The sequence below is a fragment of the Xiphias gladius genome, chromosome 24 (assembly GCF_016859285.1).
Source record: "Xiphias gladius isolate SHS-SW01 ecotype Sanya breed wild chromosome 24, ASM1685928v1, whole genome shotgun sequence".
In the NCBI taxonomy this organism is placed as follows: Eukaryota; Metazoa; Chordata; class Actinopteri; order Istiophoriformes; family Xiphiidae; genus Xiphias; species Xiphias gladius.
The window spans coordinates 24676775-24701577 of NC_053423.1; the positions used below are offsets into that span (position 1 = coordinate 24676775).

General features: G+C 42.3%; 3 protein-coding genes across 9 annotated transcripts in view; 2 read left to right on the plus strand and 1 right to left on the minus strand.

Annotated features, from left to right (window-relative positions):
• atf6b (activating transcription factor 6 beta) overlaps positions 1-7279 on the minus strand; it is a 24100-nt gene extending 16821 nt beyond the window's left edge. For all 3 annotated transcript variants that reach the window (XM_040121135.1, XM_040121132.1, XM_040121134.1), the window contains exons 1-2: positions 6931-7279; positions 594-673 (exon numbers count right to left, since the gene is read on the minus strand). In XM_040121135.1, coding sequence (XP_039977069.1) covers positions 594-673; positions 6931-7003 — 153 coding nt within the window. In that variant the 5' untranslated portion in view covers positions 7004-7279. The remainder of the gene's footprint in view (positions 1-593; positions 674-6930) is intronic.
• On the plus strand, positions 6459-14955 carry LOC120786071. 4 transcript variants are annotated; one of them, XM_040121147.1, is made up of 10 exons: positions 9991-10065; positions 10310-10378; positions 10817-11098; positions 11435-11491; positions 11662-11703; positions 12725-12841; positions 13487-13552; positions 13691-13744; positions 14598-14669; positions 14760-14955. In XM_040121147.1, the coding sequence occupies exons 2-9, from the start codon at positions 10321-10323 to the stop codon at positions 14624-14626; spliced, it is 705 nt and encodes a 234-aa protein (XP_039977081.1). In that variant the 5' UTR covers positions 9991-10065; positions 10310-10320; the 3' UTR covers positions 14627-14669; positions 14760-14955. The 4 variants fall into 4 exon arrangements, with proteins under 4 accessions (XP_039977083.1, XP_039977081.1, XP_039977084.1 ...); XM_040121149.1 differs by lacking the exons at positions 9991-10065; positions 10310-10378 and adding an exon at positions 6459-6554; XM_040121150.1 differs by lacking the exon at positions 13691-13744.
• A 3192-nt stretch (positions 14956-18147) lies between these two features.
• LOC120786068 lies at positions 18148-23834 on the plus strand. 2 transcript variants are annotated; one of them, XM_040121142.1, is made up of 8 exons: positions 18148-18267; positions 19657-19929; positions 20514-20633; positions 20962-21081; positions 22205-22270; positions 22980-23048; positions 23149-23217; positions 23496-23834. In XM_040121142.1, the coding sequence occupies exons 1-8, from the start codon at positions 18213-18215 to the stop codon at positions 23588-23590; spliced, it is 867 nt and encodes a 288-aa protein (XP_039977076.1). In that variant the 5' UTR covers positions 18148-18212; the 3' UTR covers positions 23591-23834. The 2 variants fall into 2 exon arrangements, with proteins under 2 accessions (XP_039977076.1, XP_039977078.1); XM_040121144.1 differs by lacking the exon at positions 22205-22270.
• Positions 23835-24803: the final 969 nt, after the last annotated feature.

Sequence of the window (24803 nt, forward strand, 5' to 3'; positions counted from 1 at the left end):
GTGCAGGGTCTGGATCTGTGACTGCAAACCACCCACTGCCCCCATGATCCTGCTCAACACCCACTGCTTCAGTTATGATGATGATGATGATGATTATATATTATACATGTTGAATTTACATTATGCTATGTTCTCTTTCCTCCTGCTCTCTCTCTCTGTCCCTCTCTGTAAATGTAACTATAAAGAGGACAGTCTAGACCTGCTCTATATGAAAGATGCCCTCTACATAACTTCTATTGTACTTGACTTGCCGTAAGTGGGAGCAAGACAGGAGAGCTTTAGGGACATCGATGCTATCCATACCGCTAATAGGGATAGAGGGAATCAGAAGGGAGGTGGATTTTAGACGTCGTGTGAGAGTATTTGGTAGTTTTTTCTTTTCTTCTCCCACTGAACTTTTAAAGACTAATGGGACAATGGATCAGTTATCAACTCTCGTTGTTATTTTGTTTGAGCCCTACACACTGAGGTCTAAACCTATTGAAGCGTGAACTGCATAAAGGTGGAGTACATTAGGTCGAGCATCAGTTACGCTCTCAGTCCCGTACAGAAACCAGAGCTGTGAGCAGTGAAACTTCCTTTTGTGTCCATACCGACGTGTCGTATTTCAACCCTCGGCTGAAGTCTCCGTCCTCCCCCTCCTCCATGCTCTCACACTGGTACAGGCAGGCATCTGAGGAGAGACGGAGGACAGGATTTAAACACATGAGCTGGGGGTGGAGCAGCCCCAAAACACTGTCAGATTTAAGACAAATCAGTGGCAGATTAGTTAATGAATCTGTGTTCTGAGTTTGTCACACCATAGAAAAGTGTTTTATTAATCAGCCAGAACAATAAAAAAAACAAAAAAACAGCCAGTATATAAAAATAGGTTTCAAAATTGTGAAAAAAATATGCAGTATTCTCTGGGGGTGTTTCCGCTGCAGGCGCTGAAACTACGCCCAGTGACGGGAGATGTACAGCGTCTCTCAAGCGTCAAATGCCACAGCAACTTGAAAACGCATGCTCCATCCAGCAGCTTTCCTGGACTTGTACAGCCATGTTTGGGCCGTCTTTGAGCCTCCAGAGCCAGAAGACACTGCCCTACCTGCCAAAACATACTTGTCCCTTTACCAGGAAGTTTTATTTGTCTGTATTAAAAGGCGTAGCTGGCAAGCAAACTGTAGGCTGCAGTAGATGTAGTTACACAGGTACAAAAATATCATGAAAACAAAAATGCTGAAAAACAGCTGAACCATCTGACTCCACAATTCAGTACTAAATGGTTCAGAGCCTTTTTACGTTAACAGCAATTATTCTCTAACGTGTTTAGAAACAAATCTCTGTATTGTCGGACTTGAACGTCACAAAATGAAACAAGAGAACAACAACCTACCAGCAAACAAAGATTTATTTCTCAGCTCGCCACTGTGCTTTCTGTGTATCTCAAGTAAAGGGGCAATGATTATTCAATTAGATTAGTTTGAAAATCAAATAATCATCTTAGACATTTTTTAAGCAAATATGCCAAATATTTGCTGCTTCTAGCTTCTCCACTGTGAGAATTTGATGCTTTTTCTTTGTCAAGCACGACAGTGAGCGTGAATGAGTGTATAGTACCGTCAGGAGAGAAGACCTGCGGCTACAAAATCACAGGGAAGAAGACCACAAACCTGAAGAGGCGCATTACGGTGCACCATGCAGAAATGAGTGTAACCTAAGGTCAAGATGTTAAATAATGTTACTTTGTTTTGAGAGCCGACTACTAAAGGCAGCAGTGTAAGATTATCTGTGCATCTCACAACAACCGGACATTGGTACATTGGTTGCAGATGGGGATTTAGTCTCCAGTCAATTAAAAATGCTACCCACGCTAAAGCACACCCAACACACTTTTCAGGTTTTGTCGAATTCGAACGGGTCCGTGACAGCTAAATGTAGTCTATGTGAGACCTGGGCTGGTTATTTAAATGCACAGCATGTAGTGTAGAAGGGCCTGAATAAAGTCTGTTGGGCAGCGGTTAGTTTTCTAGTACTCAGCTTGCCTTGTGTGCAAAGATGTTCCCAATATTTCCTTTGCAAATTTACGCAGGTGGCAGTGAACCACCTACTATTAACACCTACTGTATGACACAGTCTAGTACAACACCACCACTAAGGCCTACAGAAGTACAGAATAAAATCAACACCTTTCTGGCACAGTCCTGACAAAACTGAACATTTTAAGGGCAGGATTTATTGCAGGGCTGTTGTACGACGTTCTTTTTGATTGTGAAGGGTTTTCTTTTTTCTGGTTACCCTCTGACTGACTCATTTCTCAAGAGTTAGATTGCATTGGATTTGCTAATTTGTCGAGACTAAAATGTGCAGAGTTTTAGTCAAACTAAAAGCTGACTAAAATTAAAAAGAGCAAGGTTGACTAAATATGACTAAAGCTTTCCCCATTTTTACCTTTTCATTCCTATGCTTGCTCTGTCTTTTTGTACCTACTGTAGGTGGCCTGTACCTTCTTGCGCTGCTGTAGAGCCTAACTTTCCCCACGGACCAATAAAGTCTTCCCTTATCTTATCTTAATCCCAACTGTCCTGACAATCAACACAATCCACATGACAGCAAGATATTGTAGAGTAAAATTAAAAAAAATAAAATCTAATATCGTATTGTGTGATGAACAGAGTGAGCCGTCTTTAACAGCAGACACAGATCAAAATGTGCCTGCTGCCTGAACAACGAGACAGAATAATAAAGAGAGAGCCAGCAAACTCAGGCCGTTATGTGTCATCGCGTTGTTCAAAACGCAGCATTTCTCATCCCACCGGATGATTTTTAACTCTAACATTGTGAACCTTTTCAGAGATGTGCGTGATTGTTACTGCTGCTGTTTGTATGTGCTCGCATGTGACCGGCTCTGTTCTTACTTCTGCTTTACTCAGGTCTCGCTTCCAAAACAGCCTTTAATCTCAATGAGACCACCTGATTTTAAAAATGTTATACATATGAACTGATCATACACAAGTCCTTAAAAGTATATAGTGATGTCACGTAAACAAAGCGATACAGACCGAAACGGTGTCTAGTAATATCTATTAAACCGGAATGTGTATTCAGCTGCAGCAGTTGATGATATCAGCTCATAAAGATAAACTATTTTACAGCTTTAACGTCCAGGAAAGCAACAGCCAGCCTGGCTGTGAACATCATCATTTCTCCCATCATGCCTTGCATATTTTGACGAGGCACAGGTGTCAACATGAATCTGGACTTTGAAACAGAAACAAACGGGACACTGAGGCCACTTATCGAGGCCACGTCCTGTCAGAGAGCAGGTGTGAATCAGGTGTTTCATAGCAGCACATGGTTTATATCAGCTAATATTTGCTCTGTTATCAAGCACATTTTCACACTTTAAGTCCTGCAGACGAACAGAAAGATATGACACAGAAACTGACAGGGTTAAATGTGCTGCATGCAGTCAACCAGACAATATTGGACTACAACAAAAACAGTCAATTAAACTATCGTTGTTTTTGTTCTTTAAAATGTAGGAGCTGCAATGATTCAACTATTAGTTAACTCCATGGAAATGAATCTGCAACTATTTTAGTATCGTTTTTTTCTTGTGTTATTTTTCAAGCAAAAATGCAAAACATTCTACAGTCCAAGGTTCTCAGACGTGAGAATTTGCTGCTCTCCTTGATCTTACATTGCAGCAAATTGAATATCCATTGGTTTTGGACAGTTGGACATTTCAAGATGTAACTTTGTGCTCTGAGATATTGTGATCAGTCATGTTTTCATTGTTTTCTGTCAATTTATAAGCCAAATGACTTTAATGACTGATCTATTAACCAACAACATAATCAACAGATTATTGAAAACAACTGTTAGTTGCAGCCCTACAATTAACTTCAAATATCAAAAATAATCAGAAATGTCCTGACGGCCTAATAAACAGAGTATTCAAACTATAATGCTGTAAAACTGATGGGAAACACATCTGTGAAGCTGCCGGTAACTAGTTGAACCTGGTAACAATGTCCAAAGCATTTTGGTGAGTTTTTTAAAATTATTTCTGGATGACAGTGGCAGTTTATGGCACAAAGGTATAAACTCTTCCAAGCTGTAGCTACTCAGGATAGATTTGTTGGTGGTTTTGGTTTTTTTGGTCTTCTTTTGCCGATACAATAATACTGAAAAAATTCCAGCCTTTTCCTTCCAGAACCACTTAGAAAAGAACGGCCACACTATAATGTTTTTAAAAAAAAAAAAAAATCAGTCTCAGTTCTTTCTTTAGGTTTAAATGTCCATTGTGTTTTGTTTTTTTATTGTTTTTGTATTAGCTCTTGCTGCACTGACCCAGTTTTCTCACAGGGATCATTAAAGTTTCATCAAATCTAATCTAATCGGGTTTATTGCCTGACTGTAGATGAGCCAACAACAGGGCAGTAAAATGCATTTGGTCAACCAGCCACAGTAGCTGGTAGATCTCCTCAGTCTCACTGTTTGACAGTCAAACTTATTCAAAAAACTTGAAGAACTATTGGCTGGTAACTTTCCAAATTGGCTCATGGCAACAGCCAACATTTAACTCACAAAAATTCACTGAGAATATTTGACAGTTTCCCCAGTTTTCTATGATAGTAAACCCAGTGGTGGCCATTTTTCACAATTTTCTGACATTTTATATCCTGAATAATCCGTCAACTATTTAGAGAAAATAATGATCAGATGTGTGGATAATGAAAATAATTGCTGGCTGCAGCCTTACAGTTGTCCTATGATGGAATAAAACAACCTCAGTGTTTTCTGTCTGTTAATGACATCACACACAGAAAAAACGGACACAATCTGATATAAACACAACTTTACAACAAATGAGCTGAATATGATCGAAAACACAACCAGATTTTGACACTGTGACCCTCTAAAAGAGCGGGGCCACAACACGGAGGAAGGACGACCCGTCAGAGTCGATATTGTGCTTCCGAGGTACGAATTCCTAACAAATTTGTGATGAATCAAATTATGTAGACCCAAATCAAATGGGGCAAGCATGGGGCTTGTGGAGCCCCTGGTCAGTTCCCCACTTCGCCCAGGTAGCAATCCAGCTTTTCTTTGCTACTACTTCGTTAGCGTACCTCCAAGAATTTAGAGCGGCAACAATTATTCGACGAATTAATCAGTAACTATTTTGACAATCAAATAATTGTTTTGAGTCATTTTTTAAAACAGAATTACAAAATTCTCTGATTTAATTGTCTCAAATCTGAATATTTTCTGGTTTCTTTAGTCATCTGTGATAGTAAACTGAAAATGTTTGGGTTTTGGACTTTTTCGGTCAAACAAAACAAGACAAATAACTGTCATATTAAAAAAAACGGCTGTACGCATATATTTTAAACTTCATTCCATCTTTACAATTCCTGCCATTTTCCATGGACCGATCATGACTGCGTTTTAACAAGAAACACGTCGACACAGGAAAACACAGTAAAACGCAGATTTTACAGAGTGAAAATAGAAGGAGAGGAGGCGTGTTTGTATTAATGTGTCATCAATTAGTTGATCGATAGAAAACTAATCAGAAACTATACTGATAGTCAAATAATCGTGTCAGTCATTTTTTTAGCAACGATGTCAAATATTTGCTGCTCCTAACTTCTCAGGTGTGAAGGTTTGATGCTTTTTATTTGTCACGCGATAGAAAACTGAATATCTTTGGGTTTCAGACAGTTGAAGACGTCACCTTGGGTTGTGACAGTTAATCAAGAGAATAATCAGCAGGTTAATCAATAATAAAAAATAAAAATAATTGTCAGTTGCGGGCCTGAACAGAGGGAAAATATGAATACTGTTTTTATAATGAAAAAGGTACTACGGCATCGACGGTGTCTTTATGTGATGTTTCTATCTTAACTTTTGCCCCCTTCTTATCTCGTGTCTTTTATTCCCTCATTTTGTTCGTTTCACCGATTTGCTTTGGATTAGCTGACACGCGTGTCCAGATTTGTTTCCTTACTTTCGTTATTCTGTCTGCGTTTGTTCTTGGTAGATTTGCTGTAATAATAGTGTCTTGCGTTGCGGGGTATGTTTTTTCTACTTGTTGGACAACCTTGCTAAGCAACAGCTTTTAGATGTGTGCATTCATTTTAAATTCATTTAGAATTCAGATCTGCGACAATTAGTCGATGAATTGATCGACAGAAAACTACTTTGATAATCGATGAATCGTTCTGAGACATTTTTTACAGAAATCCCTTCCAACTTCTCTGATTTCATCGTCTGGAGTGTGAATACTTTCTGGTTTCTCTAGGTCATCTTTGATAGCAAACTGAACATCTTTGGGTTTTCTGACCGACACCAGACGTCTCGTTTTTAAGTCCAGGAAATTATGACGGGCGTCTCGACAAGGCGTCCTCTGACACCTTGTCGAGATTCAATCGAGGACATAATTGACAGATTCATCGATTATGCAAAAAATAATCGTCAGTTGCAGCCCCGCACACCAGAAACACACCAGTTCATCCGTAATGATCAAGGCTGAGCTTCGAGGAGAAACATGTCAAGAACTGACGGTAAAAGGCAGGTTATATAAAGTGAGAGGAGGAGACATGCGGTTGTATTGATGTGCGATCACGCTTCCAACCACTGTGTTAAAGACGAACTGACATATCCGGAAGAAACACGCGTAGACACACGGTAACTGCTGTAGTGGACATCTCACACACAATTCAACACCGAATCGGCAAATAAGACCATTTCATGTGCAAAACACGGAGGAGAGATTTCCCGTTGAGAACGTTTGTGTTTTAACGGCCCCGGTCGCCTCGCCTCGCCTCGCCTCGCCTCCGAGGGGCATCCGCACTCCCCGTATCACACCCTTCACTGCGGCTTCGTATCGCTGCAGTCGAAGTTTACTTTCTGCTACACGGGCTCTGACTGTCCACTCACCCCAGTCTTCGCTGGTCAGGAGGTTATCGGCGAAGAAACGGCTGTCCAGCTCGGATAGTAAGTCCGTACCCATCGCCACAAAGGCGGCGTGTCCGCAGACTCAGATAGCGACGTGATAACGGCTAACGGAGACCGAATACCGTCTCTAGCTTTAGCATTAAGGAAGCTGGCTGGTATTAGACAGAGATATCATTTATCGTTTAAACTATGGTGTTTTCCTCCGTCGGGAAAGTGATATTTTTATTCAGTTTGCGTCTCCAGACGATTCATCGGTGTTTTCCTCTCGCTTCGCATATGACAGACAAGGAAACGTTTTTTTTTTTCCGGAAAGTTACCGCCCACTTGCAAGAGAACAGCCAACGACAGTAAAGTCTAACGTGATTGACTAGAGGGAGGACCAATGAAATCACTCAGAGAGCCTACCGGTGAGGGAGACGCGTTTAAAGATGATTTGGCCCAATCGAACGGTCGCGTTTTGATTGACAGGCAGAGTCAGCCAATGAAAGGGGGGCAATCGTGGGTTCGTGTTTATTTGACAAGCGCGCTAGCCAATCGGTTTATCAGAACAACAACAACAAGAAAAAAGAAAAAAACAGTTTTAGTAAAATCACGTTGATTCGAGCATTACGAAAATATAACACATGTTATGTCGGTTTCCACGTGAAATGGTAATAAGAATAATTTTAAAAAAGCTGGACTATACAGTTAAACCAACCGACCGCCTTTGTAGAATAGTCTTGCTGCTGGGACTTTTATTTTTATTCTTAATCGTATGGGATTGTGAGGGGGGTTTTATTACATAAGTCCAGAAAGGGGTGAATGGGGACAGACTGCAGCACTGCGAGCGGCGCTTAGGCTCCAATTCCGGCTTTGCAGTTAGTTTTGAAACCAGTAAAAGTCCGTCTGGGGATGGGACAGGTGCTGTGCGCTGCAGCGTGGATATTTGATTGGTTGACCGGAGACCTGCAGCAGGCTGCGGTCCTCTCGGGCATTTGGGAGTAAAATCAACAAAAAAAGAAGAAGAAGAAGAAGAAGAAGTAGAGCGCCATCTGGGGATAGATACACAGAATAGATTACGGGGAAAAAATCATGGGCCATCCATTTCTTTTATACCATGGATAATAATATGAATAAATAAATTAATAATAATAATAATAATAATAATAATAATAATGATGATGATAGTATAGCACCTTATATACAGACAAAAAAAGAATTCAAAAGAATGTGAAGCATCGAATTAGAACAAGACAAACAACAGTTACTAACAGGTTTGACGATAATAACCTTAAAACACGGAGATAATTAATGAACCTTTTAAAAACAGAATGGATCATGGATAACAATGTAGGTTGCGTGGAAAGAACAGAGCCAGGCTAATTGTTTCCCTCTGCCTCCAGTCTTTATGCTAAGCTAGGCTAACCACATGCTTTGTCCTTGAGGCGCAGACATGGGATTGTATTGACCTCCTCATTTTACTCACGAAAAGAGAACACACGTTTGTATTTTTCCAAAAATGTTGAACTGTTCTGTAAACTCGATTACAATTCTGAGGCACTCGTACTTTACTTGTACTTCTTCTCCACTGCATTTCAGTGAAATGTTGTACTTTTTACTTTATACTGTAGAGTTAGGGGTTTCTTTAATATCAACATGAAAAACAGGTCTGTCTGACATTGACGGGTTTATTAAATCCAGCAAAAACAATCAAGCAAAGATCCTGCCTCTGCACCCCACCAGTCAGGAGTCATCCCTCCCATGTTAAGAGCTCTTTGATCGGCCACACGGTGGTGCTGTTGCAGCACCCGCTTCTGCATTGAAAACGAAACCCACATGCTCCTCGTTCTATGGGCCACTTTTTACCCGATATCGTGGAAATGAACAAAATTAGCCTTTGAAATATCCGGACGAGGGCTAAAAACGGAACTGTGACCAGTGTCCGTCGCCGTCCAGTCCGACAGGAAACAGCCATCCTGTTCTCATCACTAGCACAGTGTGACTAAAACAGAAACCGTTACTACTTCCACCACTGATGCCACCGTTGAGTTTACGACTTCTCTAATTCAGGGTCTGAGTCGAGCCTCTACACTCAGTCGTTAAATATAGCATCAGCCAGCCAATACCTCCTGACCCAGTGTAGCGGATGATGTGTGAAGCTGCTCCTATGCTGATAAACCCTCAACAACCAGTGTCCGCAGAGGCCGACGCACTTGGTAGGCGCCCGGGAGTCACACTCGTTTTGTCCCCACACAAAAGCTGGTTTTGTTCTGCAATGCCGTGTCTCAGTCCTTCAGACATTCCCTCATACTGTGAGCGTCAGATGCTTATCATCATCATCCTCATCATCAATCATCAGGTCTAAGTACAGTCTGATTGACTGGAAGCGCCTCCGGGGAGCTGGCACCGTTCGCGTTCCTTATTTGGATTTAGCTGTTTAGGGCGGCCCCAGCCAAACTGCCTACCTGAGATAGCATCCTGTGCCCAACACACCTGTTAGCCCTCATCCTGGAATCTTTTTCTCTTGTCAAACTGAAGCGTAGTGTTTGAAAATATGCACAATGAAGCATAAATCTAACCTCTGTGTCGAAACAAGTTAAGGAAACCACCAAATTGTTGCAGCTAAGTACGCTTAGTTGCATGTTTTCCCAGAGTTGGTCATCGTGCGTGCGGTTAGTTTCGTAGGTGGCTGCTACTCTGACTACAGCCTGAAACTGTGCCTCCTCAAAATGTGGTTTTGATTTTGTCGTTTATCAGGTCGGCTCTCTGAGTCGGGTTCTAGGAAGCGGATTTCTGCTCTCTTTTATTTTTGTCCTAACATTTCCAACCCTCGTCGGTTTGCTGACCTTAGTTCATCTTTCTCGTTGCATTTAACACCCATCACCTGTGAGTCACCCCCCCGCCCCAGGGGACAAAAATTTGTGGACGCCCCACCATACATGTCAGCTTCATGACTCCCCCAGGCACACGGCATCCAACCAGTAGTGCAGTGAGCTAAGATGGCCAGTCGATTACGCTCGCTCATCGTGTGTCGTTCTAGGTTACAGGTTGAGCTGCGATGATGCTCTGGACACCAACGCAGCCCCAGTGGGCTGACAGTTATCTCTGTGTCTGCCGGTTGTGGGAGCAGTGTATAAGGTGATATCATCTGTGTCTTTTTCTGACATACACGACTAGAAAGTCAGTAGTTTGAGGCTCTCTCTTCACTGTAGTAGCACAGTCTTGGCTGTGACTGGAGTCACCGTCATCATTTATTAACCACGAAAAGACAAAAAATATCTGGAGAATTTGCGTTTTTGTTACAGACTTCCTGTTTCTGGCTCGAATTAAAAAAAACAAAACAAAAAAACAAAAACGGCGTTTACTGTTTGACTCCCATCAGTCTGTGTCAGGATGAGGGTGAAGGTCAGCTGCCTGTTAGCCTTTGTTCTGGGCTGTAGTGTCACTGCAGGTAAGAACTTTTCAAATACTGAATTCATTTCAATTTATATTATTTCTTTTTCATTACTTGAAATCCTGTCCGATATTTGCTTGTGACCTTTTTTCCCCCTTTTTTTAAATAAATACAGTAGCTCTGAATTAGACACATTTTAATTTGAATGACTTCTGACACTAGTAAGAGGGCCACTGGGTAACTTTGATAAAAGTTACCACGTACTTAGGGGTTAAGGTTGAATTTACGTTTAACTTTGAGTTCAAATCTTGTCGGAAAACTCACTCACGCAGTACTTCTCCATTGAAAACACCGGTCTTCCTACGGTACGCACAAAGCCGAGCACGGTTAAAACACAGAAAGACTCAAGAAAAACGTCAAGTTCGCTGTAGACCCACAGCAGTTGACAGTTAGATGTGGATTTCTGTCTCTGATGGTAAACGTTTTTTCTTGCAGAAGTAAAATATAAAGTAGTTAAAGAGAAGAAGTCCATCACTCTGTCTTGTCCTCACTCCACGGAGGGTAAAGTGATCTGGAGCATAGAGAAAGGACAGGGAGGCAAAGTGGACATCCTCACCGCTGGTGGAGATGCAGGCAGAAACCAGAGTCAGGACCAGGGCGAACGTTACACTTCTTTGGCAGATAAGTCACTGCACATTAGCAGAGCTGTCGTCTCAGACAGCGGGAGGTACTTCTGTAACGGTCAGCTAGTTGTGCAGCTGTCGGTGATCCCTTCAGGTAACATCAAACTTTATCAAAGTTGTTCTGCTGTGACACTTTTTGTTCCCCTTCACTCTGAATGTTGCACAGTCCGAACAGAAGCAAATATAAAAAATGGTTTCAAAATCTGGTCCTTTGAGTCAGCGGTTTTATATTGTTGTGACTTTTTTTTGAGCTGAACTGTATTTGAAATTTTAATACATGTAATGAGAGTGGCTTCAGTCATGATAACACAACTCACCACAAAAATCAGGTCCTTCCCTTTTCAATCACTCTGAACAACTTTGTGACAGTTTGTATGGAAGTATTTTGTAACATGCGTTTCTGTGTTGTTCCCTCCATCCCTCCCAAAAGCTCAGCGGACACGACCAACAGCAACTTCAGCACCAAAAACTTCAGCCGCAAACACTGGTAAGACTGCAACGACGAAACAAAGTTTAAAAGGCAACCTCGACAGAAACAGGAGTGAGCCCTGAAAAGGTCTACGTCTACACGGTATTCAACCCCGTGTAACGTGCCCTGACGCACAATTCAAATTCAGCTAATAACGTCTTTGCAATACGTCCGATCTTTACCCGCAGTTTCCCGCTCTGAGTCAACGAGTGATCGACCTCCAAGAACATGTGAGTGAACTCATGTTTAATCCGTTTGTATTTCCCCGGTTTAAATCCGCCGACGACCTCCGCTTTAACTTAAAAGATCAATTACACTTCACGACACGTACTTTCTGCTGTATGTGTCCCCATTCGGTGAGTTGGTATGAATTAAGTTGAAGCTGAAATATTTCAACAAGAAAAGTTCACGGGCAATGTTGAACTATTTTTGAGAACGAAGTGTGTGTCAGCTTGGCCGGTGGACCGACCGGTAAAAACCCGGTCACTTCCGAACAGCTGAGCTGAGCTGCACAGTCGTGGTATCGACAGCCACGGGGCTTTATGGAAAAATGACGTGCGTGTGTGTTCTTGTAATGTTAGGATTTTGTTATTCCTGTAATATTAAGAATGGCTTCTCAAAATTAGAAGCAATTGCCTCTTTAGAATAAGTCGATTATCTTGACATTTGAAACAAAAATCATAGGGCGGGAAAAACGGCCTTCACGTGACCGACAGCAAGACTTTCGTCTGCCTTTGATCGTCACGTGAACGCCATCGTATTTGACCCCCCTAACGCGTGCTTTCTTTTGATTTGTGCTGTGACAAAATCGAAACCAGGTGCAAAGCGATCTTGAGCATTCAGAGGAAAAAGTGTCAAAATGCTGTGTCACGAGTAAAAGTCCTGCATTTAAAATCGTACTTAAAATTGCTACAAGAATTAGCAGCAGAACGAACTTCATGGCTCGGATCCTGCTTTTTGTACGTAAAACCTAAATATGCAAAGTCTGTTCTAACCAAAGCTGTAAAATAACAGTAGTGCAACAAAAAGCGGGACATTTCCGTCTGAGACGTCGTGAAGTCGAAGTATAAAGTAGAATAAACTAGAAATAAGTATAACACTGAATTAGAAGGTCTTGGATCATTTCCGCCACCATGAAGGAGATCGCTGCCTCCCTGTGCTACAGTGCGCATGCGTTATGTCTGTATGTGCCGTTTTATTTCGCGAGTTGTCGTGAATTTTTTACTTTTGTCTTTCCTTCTGTTCCCCTAGACCAGAGACAACTCCTCGTTTTGGTGTTAGGAATAGCTTCCGCCCTCCTCCTCCTCCTCCTCGCAATCATCATCATCATCGTCTTGTCCACTAGCAGATGTGGGCCCGACAAACCAGGTGAACAAAGCCCAAACACGGCCATTTACCTGAAAAACACGTCCCACAACAGCATTTAAAATCCAATGCTACTTTACTGAATACAAAGCAGTGCACATTTCATATAAATGAAATGCTAATCTAGTTACGTAGAAACCTTTTAAGCAATTTTATTGGTCAAAAACTGTCAACTGGCTAAATGATACGTATATAGCTTAAACAGAGAGACCCAAATCATGACCTCAAGTTTCCTGAGAGTTTGTTCCAGACAAGAGTGAAAGACAAATAGTCAAATAGTGAAAAATAGACTTGAAGAATAGATTCAAAATAATAAGAATAGAAGCATATCAGTGTTTTTATCCTTTTATCCTGCTCACTCCATAGACTTTACACAGACTCACCTGTTTAAAAAGCTCACAACACCAACGGTGGGAACTGACCTTGTTGCAGTTCGAGGCGTCCCTGTCAGCACCTTGACTGACGCCTCGTTTATTACGGTCTACGGACAAAAACTTGTTAGTTTTGGGCCGCGGAACCGCGACTGGCCGCTGGGACGCACTGGAAGCATGACAGCCTGTTGCTCATCAGACTCCACAGCAGTTAATCACCGATTCTTCTAGTGGATTACTAATACTGTGACGCTTGCGGCCTCTTTTTTTTCGTCAGGAAATGAAGAAAGACACCCGGTCTACGAAGAGATAAAGGATGGATGTGCGTGTCATCCTACACAGGGTGAGAAACGAGAAGTGTTAAGCACGGCAGACATTTTGGGCTGATCTAAAGTTCAGGTCTGCTCTGTTGTATCTGTGCTTGCATTCATGTGCAGCAAGTGCGGCAACTTCACGTTTAATGTTAACTCTTCTTTGGCAGATGTGGAAAGCTCAGCTGGGCCAAAAGCTGCGTACTGCATGATCACTTTACCAGGTTAACATTAAAATATTTTTTTCTTTTAAAAAAAAAAAAAAAAAAGCATAAAATCCTCATTTTGCAAAGAGAAAATCAAATCATTTGTGACTTCTTGGTTCTGTCTTATCAAATAACTTACCAATTCTTTTCCCCCTGACAGATCTGTATCTCACACTCATAATTACGAGATATCTCGTAATTCCACGACAGAAAACGACGCCCCCGTTTGTTTCTCTTTGGTGATTGCATTGTGTTTCCGTACGCCTGTGCAGCACCTTCGTCATTCACTGTTTTTCTCAGTAACTAGCAGCACAACGTCCTGCAGCCTGGGAAGATTTGATGAGTTATAATCGCTTAATCGGACTGAGCGGGCAAGGATTTTTTTTTTACGAGCACAAAGACACGTTTGCGGCTCATTTCGATGATTAGATACTTTGTGACTGTCCCTGGAGACTGTTTTTATTTAAAGTGTCTGACAGTGCCTTCACAGCGAAGGTTCGCCCAAAAGGTCGCGAGGTTAGCTAGATTTGCTTTGTGAAAAGTAAAAGAGTCTGGAAATTCGGTAAATCTAGCAACAAAGGCATTAAGTTGGCAACACTGACTGTAAACGCCCCCAAGATAACGCATTTTGAAAGAGCACCTGCCAGTGGGGGAACTCCATCGGTCAGTCACACGGCATTCGGCCGACCAATGGTGTAACGTCATCCCCCGCTCAGCCGTCAGCGGCAGACATTCGCGTTTATAAGGGCTGGCCCCGCTGTAATAACTGGACATGAAACTGACCACGAACACCTGTGTTGTAAAAATAGCCTTAAAAAAAGTCTTTAGCTCTAGTTAATAAATGCTTTTTGGTAACTGTCTTATTGTGTAGGTCGATCAAGCCATGTCAATCCCTTGTAGTCCAACATATTCAGTAATCCTCCACGGACGAGAAACAAGAACGGTAAAGTCCGAGCTCTAATCAACACACAATCTAACCCCATTTCTGCTTACATACAGTATATATTCATTTATATGTTGCTTCTTCTCACAGACACACCCCAGCCCCCCGTGTTCGGCGAACGGGAACCCAAAGCCCGGTGGAAAAAGTAAAAGTGACTTCAATCATTAGCTCTTCATGTTGGCTTGGAGGCATTCGCTAAGACACCTTGTGTGTAGCGGAGGTCGACTGGAAGAAAAATAAAGTAGAATGGGACTTATGTTATTTTAACGTGGAATATGTGTATAAGACAGCGAAAGAAGTCTGTGCGAAAATCAACAGTGAACACCTGAGTCCTGTGTGTGCTGTGAATAAATTGTGCAAACTTTCACGTGTGTCAGACTCGTGATCACCGAATGAAAAGCAACGTGCTATAAACACGTCGTGTTTCTGTAGCAGCACGTAGAGCTGAAGTAACACATGAGCCGACGGTTCAGACTTGATGTGTGTGTACAAGCCATGTGAACTCGGTTGACGCCGCAGAACGGATTCGGGAGTTAGAGCAGCGTCTGCCCGGGCGGAGCGGGAATAACGATCTGCCCAGGACTGGCCCACAAAAAACCCATCCAGAGACACATCGCCACACTTTACAAGAATCATGAAGTAAACAGAGGCTAAACTAACCCGTGGTGATTTGTAGAACAATGCGTGAAACAGAAACACCTGTAGATGAATGATATTTACAGAATTTTGTAATGTTAGTCTGCTATTTACGCAGCTCAGTTGCAGATTCTATGATGATTTTCGTACTCTAGTTGATGAAGAAAAAATGCATCAGAAAGCAGCTTTTTCATATCACATGCCACAAGTACAACAACAAAGTAGCTGCAGTCTCAAAAATGGTTCCGTAGGTAAAATCCTCTGGGTCTGAGCTGATCCCACAGACTTTAAATCAGCTCACATCTCAGCCCTTGTGCTTAACCGATGGGGGTTGACTTCGGGGACTAATACCCTTTATATCGTATATTAGGACAGTACGAAGGGATGTGCCATCTTTAGGCCACGTAGCCGCACATTTTAGAATAGACTGCGAAAGCCTGGGTCACATGGAATGCAAGCTATTGAAAAAAAAAAAAAAAATCATTATATTGATGAAAAAAATACTGACAAATAGGCAAAATAATAATGTTCACTACAAATGATGTGCCCCCTTTTCTAGTCAGTTTTGCTGAAGATTAAATTGAAGTTAAGTTGTCAAAAGAAAAAAAAAAAAAAAAGCGTAGAGAATAAGTATGGCCATAATACAACAGATTTGTATAAATTACAAATCAGCTTGTATAAATCCAAAGAATCAGTCTCAATATTGGGAAACATGCAGTGCCACATGAACGGCCACATAGTGGCGCTGTGGCCGAAAGCAAATCACTTTCTCTTGGCACGAGTTCTAATTTTACACCTGATATTTAAAATTGAAAACGAAAGCGATTTTTGAGGTAACTCAACTATGTTGAGTGTTCCTCATTCCACCAAAGCACACGCACTTCACAGTTTTGAATCTTCATTAACTTGGTCTCTTTTTTTGGCCACTGCCACTTCCGGGCAGGGGAAACGATCTATCAGCACCACACTGAGACATTGTCGACTTTGAAGTCGATGTGGCCATGCTGGTAGCAAACAGCCGCCCTTGTTTGTGTCCACCTGATGAATCTACGTCCAGTACTCCCTCTTCTTCTAGCTCCGGCTTTGGTCTCCACCGCCTCCTGAGCTCTATGCCTCTCTTTGTTCACATCTCCTTAATGGCCAGGTAGAGGTCTTCTCCCCTTGCACTGGTCTGGAGGGGACGTACGCTAACAGCTGAGCCTTGTCGCACGCTTCAGCGGACTCACCCACAGCTAAGCCTACACACGGTGCCCTATGCATGGCTTCATGCGGCTGGGTTAGCACATCCTGAGTTAATATTTAGCTTTTCTTTGCGGCAGATGATGCTGACATGGGTATTTGCTTTGTTTTCACTCGGTGTTTCAGCTACTGTGCTCACGCATCCTTTGACAACGCCTCCATCGGGAAATGGCTTCTTCTGACTTATTTTCTGTGATCTGACTCCTGATTTGAGTGGTTATGTTTGTTCAAAACCTTTTATGTTTTGTCTCATAATGGCGTTTCACACTGGTGCCACGGTTTCTGAACATATGAGACACACTGGTTTAGCGCTCCCAGTGGGAAGCATGAACAGATATGAGTGTGTCCATTCCGGATTAAATGCTCTATTTTCGCTGTCCACTTTTCTTTCTTTGTTCCTTATTCTTCTCTCTTTCTCCGTCTCAGTCGTCTGTTTCTGTCCCTTTTTTCTCTCTACCTGTATCGCCATCTTTCTTCTTCTTTCTGTCGTCTTTTCATGCGTAACTTGCCTCCAACTCTCGCATCTGTCTGCACTGTGTAGTCGCAATGTTTACCGCCTAGAATGCACAGACTCGATTGGCTGAGTAGTATCACGCGGTATGGCTTAACACGCACGCAATTGGTCCGCGCGTTTCCTCATCCGCCAAACCACTACCGTAAAGACTACAAAAGCCGTGCCGGTTAAAAATGGAAGCGCCCCGTCAGGTTTTAAATCATAACCTTCGTTTTTGGCTGTAGGTCCGGGTCCGTATGGGACGGCCTCTGGGTCCGGACCCGGACCGCGGTCCGCCCGTTGGTGACCCCTGGCTGTAGAGTCAAGGGGAAGCGCAGAGTCAGGTGATAATTCTCTGGAGGTTCATCGCTATGAGCAATCAGGGTTAACGGATACCATTGTTACAACTATTCCCACTGCCACATTCAGTTTTTTTCTGACTCCGGTTTATTAATTATCTGGAAAAATCAATTAAAACGGTATTCCGGTGCTTAAAAGACACAGTTGAAGGATTTATGATCCCACACTTTAGCAGCACATTCCCGACCAAATGACCTCCAGAGTGACAAACACTCTACACCATGCTGTAAAATATCACCCACAGGTGTCAACGTGACTATTTTAAATAGCCCTAAGTCGGATGAATCTAACGAACTGTTGACAGATGGAAAAACTCAGAGGCTGGTGCACAGTATTTGTTGCTGTTGTGTCCTTTGCGTGACGACGTACACTTCGCACCTACTCTCCATCCAACCACCTGAACCCCTTCGTTCCCTGGACCAAGTTAGTACGTACAGGAGGGCAAAGCAACAAGGAAGACAAGGATCGTGGCTTTCATCGTCAACTTGAAAACATTTATTAAACACTGAATTTGGTTATGTCTTGTTCCAGGCATTCTCACACTTTATTTGGTGTGAATCATTTAATCAGGCTTTGTGATCAAACCATTTAATGTTTCGTGTTTCTTTGTAGTTGGACAAATAAATGCGATAAACGAAACTAAACAAAAAGACACAGACGAAGACATTTATGTGAGTTGTCAGTGTGTGTGTGTGTGTGTGTGTGGGTGTTCGTTTTTTTGAAGAGAAGCACATGCACAGGACCAGACAGCTGAGTTCCTGTTCTCAGCTCAGATAGAAACTGTGCCCTGTGCTGTCGCTTCAGTTGGCAACAGGATGAGCATCAACGGCTGCCTGCTTGCCTTTGTTCTGGGCTGTAATGTCACCGCAGGCAAGGACTCTTTAAATTAATCAATAATCCTATGACACACTCCTTCTGATCTGTTTTGTTTTTTTTCCTTGTTTATATTTTTTAAACTTTCATTGAGTGAGTAATGTATGGAATACAACCGTTACAAGACTTTGACATTCAAAAGCCTGTTGTTAATGTGAGAGATGGGGCAAGAGCGAGTCCGTTATCTAATGAAGGGTGGTGACGGTGTGAGTAGAGAGCTCAGTTCAAACGTTCAGGTCTTAAAGTACAAGTCTGCTACCTATATTTTTCTTATAGACAACAAATCCCGTCTGCTGACTCGAACCGACGCTGAACGTCTCCCGCTAACGAGTGTTGTGTGTGCGTGTATCTACATCCTGGTGCTGTACCTTGTTCTTTTGTGCGAGATATATCCACCGCGGCACCGAATGTGGACTGATCCTGAAAATAGTCTCCAAAAAATGCTCTGGGTGTGTTTCCTCCTGTTTGTTTGATAAAAAACCACAGTGAGCAGCTACTTTAGGGAAGTTACTGAGACCGTTTTAAAAATATACAGTATATTTGAGGGTTTTTTTTAAAAAGAATTAGGTCTTCAGTGTGAACCAGCGGGCTCGGAGCTGGTTTTGGTGTTTTCATGGGATTTGTTGACAATGAGAAAAACATAGAATTATTTTCTCGATGCATAGATTAATCGTTTTGTCTATAAAATATCAGAAAATAGTGAAAAAGGTTCTTCACGGTTTCCCCGAGCCCGAGATGATGAGTTCAGCTTGCTTGTTTTATTTGGCCAAACAATCCGAAACAATCAAATCTGAGCTGCTTTGAACAACATATGTCTGTTTTTTTTTGCTTGAACGAGTTTCCGTTGATTGACTAGTCGTTGCAGTCTCATTACCGGCCTTATCCATCCTCAAATTAGGTTAAATTAATCATTTAACTGCAGTTGTTTGAGCTTCTTCTGAATCTGACTGTGGACTATCTGAACAAACGACGTATAGTTTTTAACCTGCTTGTGATTTTGTGATACTTAACTTGGGGCATTACGAAATGTTTTTTTCCACTCCTCACTGGTATCAGCTTTGGCAACAAGTTTCCCCTTCTGTCTGTCAGAATGCCTATTCAGGCGTCAAAGTTGAATTTCAATTGAACTTGAAGCAAAACCACTTACGCAGCTTCTCAGAAGAGAGTATAACTCTTTAAAAATAATGCCGTTGCTGTGCTCAAGGCTATGCGCTGCTGTATTTGGCATGAAGACCTGGTTATAATTCGTTAACAGCCAATAATAAGGTCCTATTTAATGTGCACCCACTGCACGTGATAACCCGTCTTCTAGATATGACTTGCTCACAGTAATAGAAAAATGAATTACGGATGCTCATCTGTTTGAAAAAAATGTTTCTTTTGCAGAAATAATCAAAGAAGTAGAGGAGGGACAGCTGGTCACTCTGCGTTGTCCTCACTCTGTGGAGGGTAAACTGACCTGGAGCAGAGAGATGAATGGAAATAAATCTGACATACTTATGATTGTTGGTGACAGAGACATGAGACCCAATGACCCAGGCAAACGATACAATTCATTATCAGATGGGTCGCTTAACATCCGCAAAGTTGCTGCGTCAGACGCTGGAAAATACTTCTGTAACAACGAAATAGCTGTGGAACTGAGGGTGATCCCACGAGGTAACGTCAAACTTCATCAAAGTGGTTCTGCTTCCTGTCTTCTCTCGTTTCAGAATCACGTCTCTGTGCTTAAAGTTTCATTTTGCTAAACTCTGCTAAGAGAATACATCCGAATGTTAATGAAATGTTCCATTTCAAATGTAAATGCGGTTTTGACTTCAATAACAATCGTATTGCAAAAAGTAAGCACGACTTATTATTTCAATGGTTACTCCAAATTATGGTGGGGTTGGTGAGGGTTGAAACACGCGTGTCCCTCTCCCGGGATCCGGTAGGGATGACCCCAACAGGTCGTAGAGACGGCTCACGCCCTGCTGTTAATCTTGCGATCGTGTCGGCGCATCAGCCTCTCCAGGTTCGAGAGGGGCGGTTCCACGTCCGGCCGGTGTTCACTCTGACACGTTTGTCGTGAGAGGTGAGAAGGGGCCATTTGGCAGATCCTCGGGAGCCTCTCATTCAAACCCACCATGTTATCTCTGGGACGTGGAACTCAACAATGTGTTTAATGTAGGTCCTGTCAATCTCTGAAGGGTTAAAAGGCCTTGCGGTGCTGTACTATGTATTCTCTTTACCCCATACAAAAGGTAAGAAGACCACGTCACCAACAACACGACCACCACCTGCGCCACCGTCACCAACAACACGACCTACTGCTACAACAACTTCAACCGTAGCCACAGCATTACCGACAGTGACAAACACAGGTACGACTACAACAAAGGAACAACGCTGGACATACATTAGCGCTTACGACAGATAAGACGCAACCATCAATTCTAAGCTATGGATACAGTATCTGGTGCTTGTAATACTGTTGAAATTACATATGCACATCAACCTGCTGTATTTTATGCGATAAAATGACCTCTTTGTGTTTGACGTGTGCTGTGAGACAAACTCAGCTGTTTTTGTGAATTACACGTTATTTGTTCAGAGAGTGGTTTCCCTAACGTGTCTTCCACTGCTCCCCTGTCCTGTGTAAAACGTGAAACACGTTAGCTGCTGTTAATTCTTACTTTTGTCTTCCTTCAGCAAACCAGCAAGTGCATCTGGGTTTGGCGATTGGAAAAGTCTTCCCCTTCCTCCTCCTCGTCATCCTCCTTGTCATCATCTTCGTCTGTTTTACTTGGGGGCGCAGGTCTAAAAGACGAGGTGAATAAAAGCGGACCTGGAAAAGTATCTGAAAGTACATTAAAGGAAACAAATCAGTAATCAACTAGAATTTTTAAGAATACAAATTCGGAAGATGCGATTATAAACAAAGTGGTTATGATCTTTCAGGTATATTCTGTCATCCTCTGCTGGCACCATCTAAGTAAAATGGCCCAAAAGACAATGAAATCAAAGATTGTGGCTAGAATCTCGGTGACTTAGCGCCTAAGCACTCACACTACTTTCCCCGGCGAGCTAACTGCTAACATGCTAGGCATCCAGGCTAGCCAGTCGCATCAGCTCTGCGAGTTTATTGTCTGGGCCGCGACGTCCGCGACTGACTGAGCGAGTGGCGGAGTGAGCGAGCGAGCCAACGACGAAAAACCTCACACCGTTGGTCAGCACAAACGGTTTCTATTGCATCACCCGGGGCGTGTTCACAGGCCGACTTAGCTTTTTAAGACTTGTTTAGACCCGCTGATACCCCGCTGCACGAATCTGCGGATCAAAGTTACCCAGGTCCGTCTCGGCTTTTGCTTTGCCCCCTGCGAGCAAATTCACTGCAGCACTGTGACAATTCCATTGAAATGAACTTACTTTGCACAGACATTTTGCCATTTTGAAACGGTGGCGAGACTGGGTCTTTAAATTTTTACCGGTTGTTCAATGTTATTATCAAGAACTGCAAACTTAAAATAACTTAGCTGCTTCCATATTTTACCTAATTCAAGGCACTTGAATTTTCTGTTAATTCACCTTGTTTTTCTTCTCTAAACATCCCTTTTATTTGTTGTCTGTTTTTAAGAAAATGCCTCCTGCTTTGTTTTAAGGTAAAATAGAGTTGAGATTCAATAACCGGCTCCCATCTCAGGATTTGGACATTCATTTCAGAATTCTGGTGTAATCTCTGACCCTGTTTCCCTGAGGTCTCCCTACTTCCCTTCCATAGACAGACAAAATTTACTGATTACACCTAAAAGACAAAACTCCACCTACGATAGTCATGTTATTTGATGCTACAACAAATACAACACATCCATGGCATCGAAGGAAGATTGTATTTCATCGGATTTTAAAGCAGATAATCAGCGATTATGCACAATCTCTTTTTTTTTTTTGGTAGAAAATGAAGAAAGACAACCAGTTTATGAGGAGATACAGGAAGGATCAGCGCATCAGCCATCAAAGGGTGAGAAATGAAAGGCGTTAAACAGATCTATTAATCGAGACTGATCTAAAACTGAATCCCACGCTCTTATCTCTGCTGGTACTTGTGTGCGGCCAGTACTGTAGCCTGTGAATCCTTTGACAGTGGCTGTAACTGCTTGTAGTCTTCAGATGGGAGAGGTGATTATAGTTAGCGTCAAATCCCAGAGGACTCTCTGAGATGATGCATTACCCTTAACCGTCTGAAAACCCAGAAGGCATTGAACGCATACCAGAGCTCTGAGGGGACTTCGAGGACTACTCGAGGACTCTTCTCTCTTCGCCTAAATTTATATCACCTAAACCAAAAGTAAAATGCTTTATCATCGGGCACATTATCCACGTGAATGTGATTTTTTTTTTTTTTGGGGTGATTTTATATCTTCTCGCTTTCTTTTCTCAAAAAAAAAAAAAAAAAAAAAACCCAAAACCCCCGATGAATACCGAGTTTGTCGTTCTTCTTTTCCCTCCTTTTTTTGGGATGTGCATTAGGCTCCACAGGACCAGCAGCTGCATGGCATGCATGGGCTTTTTTTCCTTTTTTCCCGCAGGCATAGACACATAAACCAAACCAACCTTTCGTGGGTTTGTTTGGGTTGTTTTTTTGTTTTTTTTTGTCGTTTCTTTTAGCACCATGACAAAAATTCAGTTGGTTGTGATCTATAAATGCTTGTTGGTAAATGTTTTAACAGGCGGCTCCAACCAAAATGATCCCACCTACTCCACCATCCAAGACCTCGCACCGCCAGCGACCTGGACCGGTAAAGCCCGAGTTGTCATCAGCATTTACGGTTTAACCGTCAGTGCGTGTAAACGCACTTCAGTAACCGGACTACAGTCCTTTTAATTTTGTTTTCGCAGAGATGTTTCAACCCAGTGAGTCCCCACATTTCTTGATCGGCAACACTTCGCTTGATGGAAATCAGAAAGGTGACTTAAGTCCTTAGCTCCTCAAATGTAGCTTGCATGGTGTTAAAAGTGTCGCGTATGAACAGTAAGTTCAATGGGTCAAAAAAACAAAACACCTGTTTAGTCTCTAGAACAGGGTTTTGCACGAGGGCTGCCCCCCATTCATACAGACACTTTCATTTTAAAGCTGGAGATGATACAAACAAAAATCTCTATTATCAAATAGCGAATGGTCGTAATTTTCACGCGGATGAAACTGACATAAACTTGGTTGACTGCTGCTTTCTCTTGATCCGCAGGTTCGTCACATCCCACTGACCAAACCTATTTTTTACTGGAGAAACCCAAAGCAGCTGGAAACATCAACGACCAACACGCATTGCTTTACCTATAAATACCTTCCTTTTTTTTTTTTTTTAATTGAATTTTTAATTTTTTCTCATTTTAGAATAAAGTGAATCAGTGTCTCTAAACAAGCTTCTTCATATAATTAAATAGAAAACGAGTTTCTTTTTCCCTGGAGTTTCACTGTGTCAAACTTTCTCGTTATAAAAAACAGCTGTAAATTTGGATTAACTTGCGTTTTGATTTTTTCACGTACACACATTCCTTTGTACAAATACTTAAAGAACTCTGTGTTTGTCTAAACCTGTTATTTTTTTTATTAAAGCTACGATGCTTCAAATGTCTACATGTACTTTCTCTCTCGGTTTCCTGTTTTGTGAGAGCTACAAGCAGATGTGGATTTTTATTTTCCATTTGACAAGTGTTCATAACTAATTACACTTAGTCCGGGTTGCACTTTTACACTTTTATGGGTTGCATTTCTGTTCATTCAGTTTAGTTAATTTTCTTATTGTAGCATGATTTATGACTTTTTATAAAGTAGTGTGCTTCACCGCATTTGAATTCACATAACACACGTGGGACAGTTGTAAACTCCAGTGTATGGTCAGTGAAGAAGAGAAAAAGAAAAAGGAAAAAAAACAGCTTTACTTTGTTCATCCATTTTGTTTTATATTTCCCCATTTTCCCATTTTCATTTTTTCCCCCTAAGAACAAACGATGCCCTCTTGCTCTTCCGAGTCTCGTGGGAAAAGTAGCACCTGCTGTGCTGAAGTAGGTTTTGCTACGTTTTTAAATGGACTGCTCGAAACTTTTACTTCAGTACACTGTCACGTCAATAGTTTTCCAAGAAACACTCTCGAAAAGAGAAGAAACACAGTTCGGCATCAGTAAATGTTAAATTCTTCCCGCGCACTGGAACAAAAATGTCGAATGCTGCAATAAGGACCAGCGTCACTCTGAGTCCTGATGTTGCTGGGCCACATGTTCCGACATGGAGCGGACAAACATGACAACACGCAGCAAGGGGGGGGGGCACTCGGGGCCAGATCACAGCGAGGACCAGACGCCGGCTGCAACAGGTGGGCAGCCAGGTGACTGTGAAACGGCATAACCGGCCGTTTATCTGGATGTCGCCGAAAGGGGGGAGATGGGACGACGTCTGGAACGGAACAGAAGTGAATCACCGCGTCCGGAAACATGGGCTCGGGTTGACCACAGCTGACCCAGACAGAAATACCAAACTCTTCATTTATCTAGTG